We start from the raw sequence: 18,134 nt of genomic DNA on the forward strand, positions 1-18,134 counted from the left end.
CTCATGGACTCTTGCCAATTACATGAAAGAAATTTAGGTTATAAAAGGCGTCTAAACAAGGGATGAGGGAGAAAACTCACTGATGCTTTTAGGGCCATTTGAGAAGGAGGAAACCTATTCCCTAAAGCCTTAGCAGACAAGTTGTAAATTACTGGCTTTTAAACGTTTATTTTAAAATGGCGCGCATAGGCGCAGTTTATTGCACAGGAATTCTTCATCCATTTAACCTGTTAACCACCAGAGTGTATCGGTGATATGCAACATGAGTACATACTCACAATTAAGTGGCTAACACATAGAAATAGGGTGATGAACACACACCAAAAATGCTAACGCATAATTTCAGCAAAAAACCAAACAAACACATACACAAGGGTAACTTTTCCAGAAAAAACTTTATATACACACAAATTATTATTAGCACATGAACATTAATTGTGTAATTATTTTAAGTGATATACAAATAGAACTTTATCACAATTACATTATTTTTTTACAAGGGATACATCTGGCTGTATACTCTCTTACAAAGAATTCACAGGGGGCTGAATAAAAAAGAGAATATAAATACCAAACATTAACAATTATAAATTTACACTGAATTAGTAGAGCTCATGGGAAAACGCTGCACTTTATGGTATCAGCTGTAGGTCGGTTAGGCCAGGGGTCAGCAATCTTGGGCCCCCAGATGTTTTGGAACTACATTTCCCATGATGCTTAGACACTCTTTAGGATGTCATCAAATCAGTCACTGTTTGCACGTGATCCAAAGCCTCAGACAATAGAGACTTTACCTGTACTCTCCTCTGGGAGCTTCCACACAATTCAATCTGGAATGGAAAGAACAATTAGATTTAAGATTTTTTTTTTAAAGAAACATGGAATTTAAGACCATACAATTTATATAAAAAAAAAAACATAAGAAAAAAAACTTTATTTACATCTAAGGAGCTACGTTTCAACAATGGACAGAAAAAGAAAGAGGCATAATCTGATATAAGTAGCAATTTAAGTAAATAATTAAAATGAATTAGACACATAAGCCGAAAAAGTAAAGCTGTGAATATAAATGGAAAGATTTAGTGCTGATCTTATTGAATTAAAATCAAATAAAAATGACTTTTTTGTGAAATTCCATCTGCAAATTGTGTATATATATATATATATATATATATGTATATATATATATATATATATATATATATATATACATACACACATTTGTTTAGCTCAGGCGTTAAAAGGGACATAAGGCTGAAATAAGAAAATGTAATGCATTACAGCATATACTTATTGCACAATTGCTTGCCTATACCTGTGTGTAACCCCCAGAAACCGTCCCAGACAGACAATGAACTCCTAGTTCTGTGTTGAACATGACCACTAAGCCAATTGCTTTTGTGTAGCACTAGCAGGTCTTTTGAGGGGAAAATGGGCCTTAAATCGGTCTAAGGACCCCTCTCAATGAAGAATTTGGAATACTTCAATTCTTCACCTTCCTCCTGTGAGGCAAAGAAAAGATTGGAATAACAGAGGTGGGTGGGATTCTTAGTGGCCTGGAGATGAATCCCAGGAGTAATGGCTTGTGGACTCTCACTACTTTAAGAAATTGTGTTTTCCCAGGTTTTCAAAATGCTCCACATTGACGATTTGCAAAATTTCAAAAGCCTAAATTACAGAATTAGATATTTTTTTTATCTCTCTAGGGAGCTTGGGATAAGAACACACATACATACATACACAAGAAAAAGCTATTTAATGCCCCTTGTGTTTAACCCCTTTTAGAAGGTAAATACAAGAAATATGATTTCAGATCCTTCATGAGGATCTGAATGCGGAAGTAGGCGGCTGCTCGTGCTATTCGGATCTTTTCATTGCCATATTGATTATAGTGAAAGATCCCCACACTAAAAACAAAATTTATGCTTACCTGATAAATTTATTTCTCTTGTGGTGTATCCAGTCCACGGGTTCATCCATTACTTGTGGGATATTCTCCTTCCCAACAGGAAGTTGCAAGAGGACACCCACAGCAGAGCTGTCTATATAGCTCCTCCCCTAACTGCCACCCACAGTCATTCGACCGAAGACAAGCACGAAAAAAGGAGAAACTATAGGGTGCAGTGGTGATTGTAGTTTAAAAATAAAAAACACCTGCCTTAAAATGACAGGGCGGGCCGTGGACTGGATACACCACAAGAGAAATAAATTTATCAGGTAAGCATAAATTTTGTTTTCTCTTGTAAAGGTGTATCCAGTCCACGGGTTCATCCATTACTTGTGGGATACCAATACCAAAGCTTTAGGACATGGATGAAGGGAGGGACAAGGCAGGAACTTAAACGGAAGGCACCACTGCCTTTAAGACCTTTCTCCCAAAAATAGCCTCCAGCAGTCTCATAAGCTAAGCGGATTATGCTTCTCAGCCAAAAAGAAAGAGAAGTTGCCGAAGCCTTTTGGCCTCTCCTCTGTCCAGAGTAGACAACAAACAAAGCAGATGTTTGACGAAAATCCTTCGTAGCTTGTAAATAAAACTTTAAAGAACGAACCACATCATTATTGTCGACATAATGAAGGAACAACAATCTCCTGATTGATGTTCTTATTAGATACTACCTTAGGAAGAAACCCAGGTTTAGTACGCAAAAACATAATTTATGTAAGAACTTACCTGATAAATTAATTTCTTTCATATTAGCAAGAGTCCATGAGCTAGTGATGTATGGGATATACATTCCTACCAGGAGGGGCAAAGTTTCCCAAACCTCAAAATGCCTACAAATACACCCCTCACCACACCCACAAATCAGTTTAACGAATAGCCAAGAAGTGGGGTGATAAGAAAAAAGTGCGAAAGCATATAAAATAAGGAATTGGAATAATTGTGCTTTATACAAAAAAATCATAACCACCACAAAAAAGGGCGGGCCTCATGGACTCTTGCTAATATGAAAGAAATGAATTTATCAGGTAAGTTCTTACATAAATTATGTTTTCTTTCAAGTAATTAGCAAGAGTCCATGAGCTAGTGACGTATGGGATAATGACTACCCAAGATGTGGATCTTTCCACACAAGAGTCACTAGAGAGGGAGGGATAAAATAAAGACAGCCAATTCCTGCTGAAAATAATCCACACCCAAAATAAAGTTTAATGAAAAACATAAACAGAAGATTCAAACTGAAACCGCTGCCTGAAGTACTTTTCTACCAAAAACTGCTTCAGAAGAAGAAAATACATCAAAATGGTAGAATTTAGTAAAAGTATGCAAAGAGGACCAAGTTGCTGCTTTGCAAATCTGATCAACCGAAGCTTCATTCCTAAACGCCCAGGAAGTAGAAACTGACCTAGTAGAAAGAGCTGTAATCCTTTGAGGCAGAGTTTTACCCGACTCGACATAGGCATGATGAATTAAAGATTTCAACCAAGATGCCAAAGAAATGGCAGAAGCTTTCTGGCCTTTTCTAGAACCGGAAAAGATAACAAATAGACTAGAAGTCTTTCGGAAAGACTTAGTAGCTTCAACATAATATTTCAAGGCTCTAACAACATCCAAAGAATGCAACGATTTCTCCTTAGAATTCTTAGGATTAGGACATAATGAAGGAACCACAATTTCTCTACTAATGTTGTTGGAATTCACAACCTTAGGTAAAAATTCAAAAGAAGTTCGCAACACCGCCTTATCCTGATGAAAAATCAGAAAAGGAGACTCACAAGAAAGAGCAGATAATTCAGAGACTCTTCTGGCAGAAGAGATCGCCAAAAGGAACAAAACTTTCCAAGAAAGTAATTTAATGTCCAATGAATGCATGGGTTCAAAAGGAGGAGCTTGAAGAGCCCCCAGAACCAAATTCAAACTCCAAGGAGGAGAAATTGACTTAATGACAGGTTTTATACGAACCAAAGCTTGTACAAAACAATGAATATCAGGAAGATTAGCAATCTTTCTGTGAAAAAGAACAGAAAGAGCAGAGATTTGTCCTTTCAAATAACTTGCGGATAAACCTTTATCTAAACCATCCTGAAGAAACTGTAAAATTCTAGGAATTCTAAAAGAATGCCAAGAAAAATGATGAGAAAGACACCAAGAAATATAAGTCTTCCAGACTCTATAATATATCTCTCTGGATACAGATTTACGAGCCTGTAACATAGTATTAATCACAGAGTCAGAGAAACCTCTTTGACCAAGAATCAAGCGTTCAATCTCCATACCTTTAAATTTAAGGATTTGAGATCCTGATGGAAAAAAGGACCTTGCGACAGAAGGTCTGGTCTTAGCGGAAGAGTCCACGGATGGCAAGAGGCCATCCGGACAAGATCCGCATACCAAAACCTGTGAGGCCATGCCGGAGCTACCAGCAGAACAAACGAGCATTCCTTCAGAATCTTGGAGATTACTCTTGGAAGAAGAACTAGAGGCGGAAAGATATAGGCAGGATGATACTTCCAAGGAAGTGATAATGCATCCACTGATTTCACCTGAGGATCCCGGGATCTGGACAGATACCTGGGAAGTTTCTTGTTTAGATGAGACGCCATCAGATCTATTTCTGGAAGCTCCCACATTTGAACAATCTGAAGAAATACCTCTGGGTGAAGAGACCATTCGCCCGGATGCAACGTTTGGCGACTGAGATAATCGGCTTCCCAATTGTCTATACCTGGGATATGAACCGCAGAGATTAGACAGGAGCTGGATTCCGCCCAAACCAGAATTCGAGATACTTCTTTCATAGCCAGAGGACTGTGAGTCCCTCCTTGATGATTGATGTATGCCACAGTTGTGACATTCTCTGTCTGAAAACAAATGAACGATTCTCTCTTCAGAAGAGGCCAAGACTGAAGAGCTCTGAAAATTGCACGGAGTTCCAAAATATTGATCGGTAATCTCACCTCCTGAGATTCCCAAACTCCTTGTGCCGTCAGAGATCCCCACACAGCTCCCCAACCTGTAAGACTTGCATCTGTTGAAATTACAGTCCAGGTCGGAAGAACAAAAGAAGCCCCCTGAATTAAACGATGGTGATCTGTCCACCAGGTTAGAGAGTGTCGTACAATCCGTTTTAAAGATATTAATTGAGATATCTTTGTGTAATCCCTGCACCATTGATTCAGCATACAGAGCTGAAGAGGTCGCATGTGAAAACGAGCAAAGGGGATCGCGTCCGATGCAGCAGTCATAAGACCTAGAATTTCCATGCATAAGGCTACCGAAGGGAATGATTGTGACTGAAGGTTTCGACAAGCTGAAATCAATTTTAGACGTCTCTTGTCTGTCAAAGACAGAGTCATGGACACTGAATCTATCTGGAAACCCAGAAAGGTTACCCTTGTCTGAGGAATCAATTAACTTTTTAGTGAATTGATCCTCCAACCATGATCTTGAAAAAACAACACAAGTCTATTTGTATGAGATTCTGCAAAATGTAAAGACTGAGCAAGTACCAAGATATCGTCCAAATAAGGAAATACCACAATACCCTGTTCTCTGATTACAGACAGAAGGGCACGAGAACCTTTGTAAAAATTCTTGGAGCTGTAGCTAGGCCAAACGGCAGAGCCACAAACTGGTAATGCTTGTCCAGAAAAGAGAATCTCAGGAACTGATAATGATCTGGATGAATCGGAATATGCAGATATGCATCCTGTAAATCTATTGTGGACATATAATGCCCTTGCTGAACAAAAGGCAAGATAGTCCTTACAGTTACCATTTTGAACGTTGGTATCCTTACATAACGATTCAATATTTTTAGATCCAGAACTGGTCTGAAGGAATTCTCCTTCTTTGGTACAATGAAGAGATTTGAATAAAACCCCAGCCCCTGTTCCAGAACTGGAATTGGCATAATTACTCCAGCCAACTCTAGATCTGAAACACATTTCAGAAATGCTTGAGCTTTCACTGGATTTACTGGGACACGGGAAAGAAAAAAACATAATTTATGCTTACCTGATAAATTCCTTTCTTCTGTAGTGTGATCAGTCCACGGGTCATCATTACTTGTGGGATATTAACTGCTCCCCTACAGGAAGTGCAAGAGGATTCACCCAGCAGAGTTGCTATATAGCTCCTCCCCTCTACGTCACCTCCAGTCATTCGACCAAGGACCAACGAGAAAGGAGAAGCCAAGGGTGTAGTGGTGACTGGAGTATAATTTAAAAAATATTTACCTGCCTTAAAAAACAGGGCGGGCCGTGGACTGATCACACTACAGAAGAAAGGAATTTATCAGGTAAGCATAAATTATGTTTTCTTCTGTTAAGTGTGATCAGTCCACGGGTCATCATTACTTGTGGGATACCAATACCAAAGCAAAAGTACACGGATGACGGGAGGGATAGGCAGGCTCTTTATACAGAAGGAACCACTGCCTGAAGAACCTTTCTCCCAAAAATAGCCTCCGAGGAAGCAAAAGTGTCAAATTTGTAAAATTTGGAAAAAGTATGAAGCGAAGACCAAGTTGCAGCCTTGCAAATCTGTTCAACAGAGGCCTCATTCTTAAAGGCCCAAGTGGAAGCCACAGCTCTAGTGGAATGAGCTGTAATTCTTTCAGGAGGCTGCTGTCCAGCAGTCTCATAAGCTAAACGAATTATGCTACGAAGCCAAAAAGAGAGAGAGGTAGCAGAAGCTTTTTGACCTCTCCTCTGACCAGAGTAAACGACAAACAGGGAAGACGTTTGTCGAAAATCTTTAGTTGCCTGTAAATAAAATTTAAGGGCACGAACTACATCCAGATTGTGCAAAAGACGTTCCTTCCTCGAAGAAGGATTTGGGCACAAGGATGGAACAACAATCTCCTGATTGATATTCCTGTTAGTGACTACCTTAGGTAAGAACCCAGGCTTAGTACGCAGAACTACCTTATCCGAGTGAAAAATCAAATAAGGAGAATCACAATGTAAGGCTGATAACTCAGAGACTCTTCGAGCCGAGGAAATAGCCATTAAAAATAGAACTTTCCAAGATAACAACTTTATATCAATGGAATGAAGGGGTTCAAACGGAACACCCTGTAAAACGTTAAGAACAAGGTTTAAACTCCATGGTGGAGCCACAGCTTTAAACACAGGTTTAATCCTGGCCAAAGCCTGACAAAAAGCCTGAACGTCTGGAACTTCTGACAGACGCTTGTGTAACAGAATGGACAGAGCTGAGATCTGTCCCTTTAAGGAACTAGCGGATAACCCCTTTTCTAAACCTTCTTGTAGAAAAGACAATATTCTAGGAATCCTAACCTTACTCCAAGAGTAACCTTTGGATTCGCACCAATATAGGTATTTACGCCATATTTTATGGTAAATCTTTCTGGTGACAGGCTTCCTAGCCTGTATTAAGGTATCAATAACTGACTCAGAAAAACCACGCTTTGATAAGATCAAGCGTTCAATTTCCAAGCAGTCAGCTTCAGAGAAGTTAGATTTTGATGTTTGAAAGGACCCTGAATCAGAAGGTCCTGTTTCAGAGGTAACGACCAAGGTGGACAGAATGACATGTCCACCAGATCTGTATACCAAGTCCTGCGTGGCCATGCAGGCGCTATTAGAATCACTGATGCTTTCTCCTGTTTGATTCTGGCAATCAATCGAGGAAGCATCGGGAAAGGTGGAAACACATAAGCCATCCTGAAGGTCCATGGTGCTGTCAAGGCATCTATCAGGACCGCTCCCGGATCCCTGGATCTGGACCCGTAGCGCGGAAGCTTGGCGTTCTGTCGAGACGCCATGAGATCTATCTCTGGTTTGCCCCAACGTGGAAGTATTTGGGCAAAGACCTCTGGATGAAGTTCCCACTCCCCCGGATGAAAAGTCTGACGACTTAAGAAATCCGCCTCCCAGTTCTCCACTCCCGGGATGTGGATTGCAGACAGGTGGCAAGAGTGAGACTCTGCCCAGCGAATTATCTTCGATACTTCCATCATTGCTAGAGAGCTTCTTGTCCCTCCCTGATGGTTGATATAAGCTACAGTCGTGATGTTGTCCGACTGGAACCTGATGAACCCCCGAGTTGCTAACTGGGGCCAAGCCAGAAGAGCATTGAGGACTGCTCTCAATTCCAGAATGTTTATTGGAAGAAGACTCTCCTCCTGATTCCATAGTCCCTGAGCCTTCAGAGAATTCCAGACAGCGCCCCAACCTAGTAGGCTGGCGTCTGTTGTTACAATTGACCAGTCTGGCCTGCTGAATGGCATTCCCCTGGACAGATGTGGCCGATAAAGCCACCATAGAAGAGAATTTCTGGTCTCTTGAATGGAATGAAGGACACGGCATGCATTTTGAAGTTTTGTTAACCTGTCCTCTGTCAGGTAAATCTTCATTTCTACAGAATCTATCAGAGTCCCCAGGAAGGGAACTCTTGTGAGTGGAAAGAGAGAACTTTTCTCTTCGTTCACTTTCCATCCATGCGACCTTAGAAATGCCAGTACTATCTCTGTATGAGATTTGGCAGTTTGAAAGCTTGAAGCTTGTATCAGTATGTCGTCTAAGTACGGAGCTACTGAAATTCCTCGCGGTCTTAGTACCGCCAGAAGAGTGCCCAGAACCTTTGTGAAGATTCTTGGAGCCGTAGCCAGTCCGAATGGAAGAGCTACAAACTGGTAATGCCTGTCTAAAAAGGCAAACCTTAGATACCGGTAATGACTTCTGTGAATCGGTATGTGAAGGTAAGCATCCTTTAAATCCACTGTGGTCAAGTACTGACCCTCTTGGATCATGGGCAAAATTGTTCGAATAGTTTCCATCTTGAACGATGGAACTCTTAGGAATTTGTTTAGGATCTTTAAATCCAAGATTGGCCTGAAGGTTCCCTCTTTTTGGGAACTACAAACAGATTTGAGTAAAACCCTTGTCCTTGTTCCAACCGCGGAACTGGATGGATCACTCCCATTAATAAAAGATCTTGTACGCAGCGTAGAAACGCTTCCTTCTTTGTTAGGTTTGTTGACAACCTTGACAGATGAAATCTCCCTCTTGGGGGAGAGGATTTGAAGTCCAGAAGGTATCCCTGAGATATGATCTCTAACGCCCAGGGATCCTGAACATCTCTTGCCCAAGCCTGGGCGAAGAGGGAAAGTCTGCCCCCCACTAGATCCGGTCCCGGATCGGGGGCCCTCAATTCATGCTGTCTTAGGGGCAGCAGCAGGTTTTCTGGCCTGTTTGCCCCTGTTCCAGGACTGGTTAGGTTTCCAGCCTTGTCTGTAGCGAGCAACAGCTCCTTCCTGTTTTGGTGCAGAGGAAGTTGATGCTGCTCCTGCTTTGAAATTACGAAAGGAACAAAAATTGGACTGTCTAGCCTTGGCTTTGGCCTTGTCCTGAGGCAGGGCATGACCTTTACCTCCTGTAATGTCATCAATAATCTCTTTCAAGCCGGGCCCGAATAAGGTCTGCCCTTTGAAAGGAATATTAAGCAATTTAGATTTAGACGTAACATCAGCTGACCAGGATTTTAGCCACAGAGCTCTGCGTGCCTGAATGGCGAATCCTGAATTTTTAGCCGCAAGTTTAGTTAAATGTACTACGGCATCTGAAATAAATGAATTAGCTAACTTAAGGAATTTAAGTTTGTGTGTGATGTCATCTAGTGTGGATGATTGAAGTGTCTCTTCCAGAGACTCAAACCAAAATGCTGCTGCAGCCGTGACAGGCGCAATACATGCAAGAGGTTGCAATATAAACCCTTGTTGAACAAACATTTTCTTAAGGTAACCCTCTAATTTTTTATCCATTGGATCTGAAAAAGCACAGCTATCCTCCACTGGGATAGTGGTACGCTTAGCTAAAGTAGAAACTGCTCCCTCCACCTTAGGGACCATTTGCCATAAGTCCCGTGTGGCGGCGTCTATTGGAAACATTTTTTCTGAATATAGTAGGGGGTGAGAAAGGCACACCGGGTCTATCCCACTCCTTAGTAACAATGTCAGTAAGTCTCTTAGGTATAGGAAAAACGTCAGTACTCGTCGGTACCGCAAAATATTTATCCAACCTACACATTTTTTCTGGGATTGCAACTGTGTTACAATCATTCAGAGCCGCTAATACCTCCCCTAGTAACACACGGAGGTTCTCAAGCTTAAATTTAAAATTTGAAATGTCTGAGTCCAGTTTATTTGGATCAGAACCGTCACCCACAGAATGAAGCTCTCCGTCTTCACGTTCTGCAAACTGTGACGCAGTATCAGACATGGCCCTTGCATTATCAGCGCACTCTGTTCTCATCCCAGAGTGATCACGTTTACCTCTTAGTTCTGGTAGTTTAGCCAAAACTTCAGTCATAACAGTAGCCATATCTTGTAATGTGATTTGTAATGGCCGCCCAGATGCACTCGGCGCTACAATATCACGCACCTCCTGAGCGGGAGATGCAGGTACTGACACGTGAGGCGAGTTAGTCGGCATAACTCTCCCCTCGTTGTTTGGTGAAATATGTTCAATTTGTACAGATTGACTATTTTTTAAAGTAGCATCAATACATTTAGTACATAAATTTCTATTGGGCTCCACTTTGGCATTAACACATATAGCACAGAGATATTCCTCTGAATCAGACATGTTTAACACACTAGCAAATAAACAGCAACTTGGAAATACTTTTCAAAGTAATTTACAAATAATATGAAAACGAACTGTGCCTTTAAGAAGCACAGAAAATATTATAACAGATAAAATAATTAAGTTATAGCATCAATCTTTGTCAGAATATACAGTTTTAGCAAAGGATTGTTCCCCTCAGCAAATGATAACTAACCCAGGCAGCAGAAAAAAAATACACAAATAAACGTTTTTTATATCACAGTCAATACAATCAGCACAGCTCTGCTGTGAATGATTACTTCCCTCAAAAAAGACTCTTGAGATCCCTGAACTCTGTAGAGATGAACCGGATCATGCAGGAAGAAAATGAACCTCTGACTGAGTTTTTCTGATGCATAGTGAAAGCACCAAAATGGCCCCTCCCCCACACACATAACAGTGAGAGGGATCAGTGAACTGCTCTAATTTAAATCAAAACTATTGCCAAGTGGAAAAAAAGTGCCCAAAACATTTTTTCACCCAGTACCTCAGAGAAAAAAACGTTTTTACATGCCAGCAAAAAAACGTTTTACCTCAATAATTAATTGTCATTTAAAACCTATTGCAAGTCCCTGCAAAATAGGTTAAGTCTATGTATACAGTTTAAAAGCCAGAGAAGTACCATTTCCCAGAAAACTGAAGTGTAAAATATACATACATGACAGCCTGATATCAGCTACATCTACTGCATTCAAGGCTGAGTTTACATTATAACGGTATGGCAGGATTTTCTCATCAATTCCATGTCAGAAAATAATAAACTGCTACATACCTCTTTGCAGATTAATCTGCCTGCTGTCCCCTGATCTGAAGTTTACCTCTCCTCAGATGGCCGAGAAACAGCAATATGATCTTAACTACTCCGGCTAAAATCATAGAAAAACTCAGGTAGATTCTTCTTCAAATTCTACCAGAGAAGGAATAACACACTCCGGTGCTATTATAAAATAACAAACTTTTGATTGAAGATATAAAAACTAAATATATCACCATAGTCCTCTCACACATCCTATCTAGTCGTTGGGTGCAAGAGAATGACTGGGGGTGACGTAGAGGGGAGGAGCTATATAGCAACTCTGCTGGGTGAATCCTCTTGCACTTCCTGTAGGGGAGCAGTTAATATCCCACAAGTAATGATGACCCGTGGACTGATCACACTTAACAGAAGAAATCTCTTTGCAGGAGGTCTTATCTTGAAACCAATTCTGTACCCTTCTGAAACAATGTTCTGAATCCAAAGATTGTGAACAGAATTGATCCAAATTTCTTTGAAAAAACGTAACCTGCCCCCTACCAGCTGAGCTGGAATGAGGGCCGCACCTTCATGTGGACTTAGAAGCTGGCTTTGCTTTTCTAGAAGGCTTGGATTTATTCCAGACTGGAGATGGTTTCCAAACTGAAACTGCTCCTGAGGATGAAGGATCAGGCTTTTGTTCTTTGTTGAAACGAAAGGAACGAAAACGATTATTAGCCCTGTTTTTACCCTTAGATTTTTTATCCTGTGGTAAAAAAGTTCCTTTCCCACCAGTAACAGTTGAGATAATAGAATCCAACTGAGAACCAAATAATTTGTTACCCTGGAAAGAAATGGAAAGTAGAGTCGATTTAGAAGACATATCAGCATTCCAAGTTTTAAGCCATAAAGCTCTTCTAGCTAAAATAGCTAGAGACATAAACCTGACATCAACTCTGATAATATCAAAATTGGCATCACAGATAAAATTATTAGCATGTTGAAGAAGAAGAATAATATTATGAGAATCATGATCTGTTACTTGTTGCGCTAAAGTTTCCAACCAAAAATTTGAAGCTGCAGCAACATCAGCCAATGATATAGCAGGTCTAAGAAGATTACCTGAACACAGATAAGCTTTTCTTAGAAAGGATTCAATTTTCCTATCTAAAGGATCCTTAAACGAAGTACCATCTGACGTAGGAATAATAGTACGTTTAGCAAGGGTAGAAATAGCCCCATCAACTTTAGGGATTTTGTCCCAAAATTCTAATCTGTCAGACGGCACAGGATATAATTGCTTAAAACGTTTAGAAGGAGTAAATGAATTACCCAAATTATTCCATTCTCTGGAAATTACTTCAGAAATAGCACCAGGAACAGGAAAAACTTCTGGAATAACCACAGGAGATTTAAAGACCTTATCTAAACGTTTAGATTTAGTATCAAGAGGACCAGAATCCTCAATTTCTAAAGCAATTAGTACTTCTTTAAGTAAAGAACGAATAAATTCCATTTTAAATAAATATGAAGATTTATCAGCATCAATCTCTGAGACAGAATCCTCTGAACCAGAAGAGTCATTAGAATCAGAATGATGATGTTCATTTAAAAATTCATCTGTATAAAGAGAAGTTTTAAAAGATTTTTTATGTTTACTAGAAGGAGGAATAACAGACATAGCCTTCTTGATGGATTCAGAAACAAAATCTCTTATGTTATCAGGAACATTCTGAACATTAGATGTTGATGGAACTGCAACAGGTAATGGTACATTACTAAAGGAAATATTATCTGCATTATAAAGTTTGTCATGACAATTAATACAAACAACAGCTGGAGGAACAGCTACCAAAAGTTTACAGCAGATACACTTAGCTTTGGTAGTTCCAGCACCAGACAGCGATTTTCCTGAAGTATCTTCTGACTCAGATGCAACGTGAGACATCTTGCAATATGTAAGAGAAAAAACAACATATAAAGCAAAATTGATCAAATTCCTTAAATGACAGTTTCAGGAATGGGAAAAAATGCCAAGGAACAAGCTTCTAGCAACCAGAAGCAAAGAAAAATGAGACTTAAATAATGTGGAGACAAAAGCGACGCCCATATTTTTTTAGCGCCAAATAATACGCCCACATTATTTGGCGCCTAAATGCTTTTGGCGCCAAAAATGACGCCACGTCCGGAACGCCAACATTTTTGGCGCAAAAGAACGTCAAAAATGACGCAACTTCCGGCGACACGTATGACGCCGGAAACAGAAAAGATTTTTTGCGCCAAAAAAGTCAGCGCCAAGAATGACGCAATAAAATGAAGCATTTTCAGCCCCCGCGAGCCTAACAGCCCACAGGGAAAAAAGTCAAATTTTTAAGGTAAGAAAAATAATTGATTCAAGTGCATTATCCCAAATATGAAACTGACTGTCTGAAAATAAGGAATGTTGAACATCCTGAGTCAAGGCAAATAAATGTTTGAATACATATATTTAGAACTTTATTAAAAAAGTGCCCAACCATAGCTTAGAGTGTCACAGAAAATAAGATTTACTTACCCCAGGACACTCATCTACATGTTTGTAGAAAGCCAAACCAGTACTGAAACGAAAATCAGCAGAGGTAATGGTATATATATAAGAGTATATCGTCGATCTGAAAAGGGAGGTAAGAGATGAATCTCTACGACCGATAACAGAGAACCTATGAAATAGACCCCGTAGAAGGAGATCCTGCATTCAAAATAGGCAATACTCTCCTCACATCCCTCTGACATTCACTGCACGCTGAGAGGAAAACTGGGCTCCAACCTGTTGCGGAGCGCATATCAACGTAGAATCTAGCACAAACTTACTTCACCACCTCCATAGGAGGCAAAGTTTGTAAAACTGAATTGTGGGTGTGGTGAGGGGTGTATTTGTAGGCATTTTGAGGTTTGGGAAACTTTGCCCCTCCTGGTAGGAATGTATATCCCATACGTCACTAGCTCATGGACTCTTGCTAATTACATGAAAGAAACTACGTTATCTGCATGGAAAATCAGATAAGGGGAATCACACTGTAAAGCAGATAACTCCGAAACTCTTTGAGCCGAGGAGATAGCTACTAGAAACAGAACTTTCCAAGATAAAAGTTTAATATCTATGGAATGCAAAGGATCAAACAGAACCCCTTGAAGAACTTTAAGAACTAAATTTAAACTCCATGGCGGAGCAACAGGTTTAAACACAGGCTTAATTCTAACTAAAGCCTGAAAAAACGCCTGAACGTCTGGAACCTCAGCCAGACGTTTGTGCAAAAGAATAGACAGAGCAGAAATCTGTCCCTTTAATGAACTAGCAGACAATCCTTTCTCCAATCCCTCTTGGAGAAAGGATAAGATTCTAGGAATCCTGACTTTACTCCATGAGTAACCCTTGGATTCACACCAATGAAGATATTTACACCATATCTTATGATAGATTTTCCTGGTGACAGGCTTTCAAGCCTGAATTAAGGTATCAATGACCGACTCGGAAAAACCACGCTTTGATACAATCAAGCGTTCAATCTCCAAGCAGTCAGATGCAGAGAAATTCGATTTGGATGTTTGAAAGGACCTTGAAGTAGAAGGTCCTGTCTCAGCGGCAGAGTCCATGGTGGAAAGGATGACATGTCCACCAGATCTGCATACCAAGTCCTGCGTGGCCACGCAGGAGCTATCAAAATCACTGAAGCTCTCTCCTGCTTGATCTTGGCAATCAGACGAGGGAGCAGAGGAAACGGTGGAAACACATAAGCCAGGCTGAAGGACCAGGGCGCTGCTAGAGCATCTATCAGTGCTGCCTTGGGATCCCTGGACCTGTAACGAGGAAGCTTGGCGTTCTGACGAGACGCCATGAGATCCAGTTCTGGTTTGCCCCATAGTTGAATCAACTGGGCAAATACCTCCGGATGGAGCGCCCACTCCCCCGGATGAAAAGTCTGCCGACTTAGAAAATCCGCCTCCCAGTTCTCTACTCCTGGGATATGGATAGCTGAGAGATGGCAAGAGTGAACCTCTGCCCATAGAATTATCTTTGAAACCTCCAACATCGCCAGGGGGCTCTTTGTACCCCCCTGATGGTTGATACAGGCTACAGTCGTGATGTTGTCCGACTGAAATCTGATGAACCTGACCGCAGCTAGCTGAGGCCAAGCCTGAAGAGCATTGAATATCGCTCTTAGTTCCAGAATGTTTATCAGAAGGAGGGCTTCCTCCTGAGTCCACGAACCCTGAGCCTTCAGGGAGTTCCAGACTGCGCCCCAGCCCAGAAGGCTGCCATCTGTCGTCGCTATAGTCCATTCTGGCCTGCGGAAGCTCATTCCCCTGGACAGATGGACCCGAGATAGCCACCAGAGAAGAGAATCCCTGGTCTCTTGATCCAGATTTAGCAGAGGGGAAAAATCTGTGTAATCCCCATTCCACTGATTGAGCATGCAAAGTTGCAGTGGTCTGAGATGTAGGCGGGCAAACGGAACATTGCCGCTACCATTAAGCCGATTACTTCCATACACTGAGCCACTGACGGCTGAGAAGTGGAATAAAGAGCACGGCAGGAAATTAGAAGCTTTGACAACCTGACCTCTGTCAGAAAAATCTTCATTTCTACTGAATCTATCAGAGTTCCTAGGAAGGAAACTCTTGTGAGAGGGGAGAGAGAACTCTTTTCTTCGTTCACCTTCCACCCATGAGACCTCAGGAATGCCAGAACAATGTCCGTATGGGACTTGGCGATTTGAAAATTCGACGCCTGTATCAGAATCTAGTCTAGGTAAGGAGCCACCGCTATGCCTCGTGGCCTTAGAACCGCCAGTAGGGACCCTAGAACCTTCATAAAGATTCTTGGTGCCGTGGCTAACCCGAAGGGAAGAGTCACAAACTGGTAATGCCTGTCTAGGAAGGCAAACCTGAGAAACCGATGATGATCTCTGTGTATCGGAATGTGGAGATAAGCATCCTTTAAGTCCACGGTAGTCATATATTGACACTCCTGGATCATAGGTAGGATGGTTCGAATAGTCTCCATCTTGAAGGATGGGACCCTGAGAAATTTGTTTAGGATCTTGAGATCCAAGATTGGTCTGAAATTTCCCTCTTTTTTGGGAACTATAAACAGATTTGAATAGAATCCTTGCCCCTGTTCCTCCCTTGGAACTGGGTGGATCACTCCCATAACCAGAAGATCTTGAACACAACGTAAGAATGCCTCTCTCTTTATCTGGTTTGCAGATAATTGTGAGAGATGAAATCTCCCCTTTGGAGATGAGGCTTTGAAATCCATAAGATATCCCTGGGAAACAATCTCCAGAGCCCAGGGATCCTGGACGTCTGTTGCCCAAGCCTGGGCGAAGAGAGAAAGTCTGCCCCCAACTAGATCCGGTCCCGGATCGGGGGCTACTCCTTCATGCTGTCTTAGAGGCAGCAGCAGGTTTTGTTGGCCTGCTTTCTCTTGTTCCAAGCCTGGTTAGGTCTCCAGACTGGCTTGGGCTGGACAAAATTTCCTTCTTGTTTTGCAGTAGAGGAAGTTGAAGCTGCGCCACTCTTGAAGTTTCGAAAGGAACGAAAATTAGTCTGTTTGGTCCTTAATTTGTTGGACCTATCCTGGGGAAGGGCGTGGCCTTTTCCTCCAGTAATATCAGAAATGATCTCCTTCAGTCCAGGCCCGAATAGGGTCTGCCCTTTGAAGAGGATGTTGAGAAGCTTAGACTTTGAAGTAACGTCAGCTGACCAGGATTTAAGCCATAGCGCCCTACGCGCCTGAATGGCAAAACCTGAATTATTAGCTGTTAGCTTAGTTAAATGAAAAACAGCGTCAGAAATAAATGAATTGGCTAACTTAAGAGCTTTAAGCCTGTCTAGGATATCATCCAACGGGGTCTCCACCTGTAGAGCCTCTTCAAGAACTCGAACCAGAAAGCCGCTGCAGCAGTGACTGGGGCAATGCATGCAAGAGGCTGGAGAATAAAACCTTGTTGTATAAAGATTTTCTTAAGGAAACCCTCTAATTTTTTATCCATTGGATCTACGAAAGCACAACTGTCCTCGACGGGGATAGTTGTACGCTTAGCTAGGGTAGAGACTGCTCCCCCCACCTTAGGGACCGTCTGCCACGAGTCCCGTGTAGCGGCATCTATGGGAAACATCCTTTTAAAAGCAGGTGGGGGAGAGAACGGTACACCTGGTCTATCCCATTCCTTCGTAATAATTTCTGAAAACCTCTTAGGGATTGGAAAAACATCAGTGTAAACAGGCACTGCAAAGTATTTGTCCATTTTACACAATTTCTCTGGGACTACAATGGTGTCACAGTCATCCAGAGTTGCTAAAACCTGCCTGAGCAACAAGCGGAGGTGTTCAAGCTTAAATTTAAATGCTGTAATTTCAGAGTCAGACTGAAGTAACGCCTTCCCTGAATCAGAAATGTCACCCACAGATAGAAGCTCTCCTGCTTCGGCTTCTGTACATTGTGAGGGTATATCAGACATAGCTACTAAAGCGTCAGAAAGCTCTGTCTCGCTTTCCTTGTAACCCTGGCAGTTTGGACAATACCTCTGTGAGGGTATGATTCATAACTGCCGCCATGTCTTGTAAGGTAAACGCATTGGACGCGCCAGATGTACTTGGCGTCACTTGAGCGGGAGATATAGGTTCTGACACATTGGGAGAGCTAGGTGGTTTAACCTCCCTTTTGTCAGTCTGAGAAACCTCTGGTGATAAATCTTTAAAACCCATAATATGGTCTTTATAACTTATAGAAAGGTCAGTGCATTTGGTACACATTCTAAGAGGGGGTTCCACAATGGCTTCT

At 41.5% G+C, this 18,134-nt stretch overlaps 1 protein-coding gene across 1 annotated transcript in view; it reads right to left on the reverse strand.

The window, feature by feature from the left end:
• Positions 1 to 376: 376 nt before the first annotated feature.
• Positions 377 to 18,134, reverse strand: part of LOC128636624 (WD repeat-containing protein 62-like) — a 368,449-nt gene continuing 350,691 nt past the window's right edge. Inside the window, 1 exon segment of the mRNA XM_053689615.1 lies at positions 377 to 830. Within this exon segment, the coding sequence (XP_053545590.1) occupies positions 729 to 830 (102 nt within the window). The 3' untranslated portion in view covers positions 377 to 728.

Source organism: Bombina bombina, chromosome 7 (assembly GCF_027579735.1).
Source record: "Bombina bombina isolate aBomBom1 chromosome 7, aBomBom1.pri, whole genome shotgun sequence".
NCBI classification, from domain to species: Eukaryota; Metazoa; Chordata; class Amphibia; order Anura; family Bombinatoridae; genus Bombina; species Bombina bombina.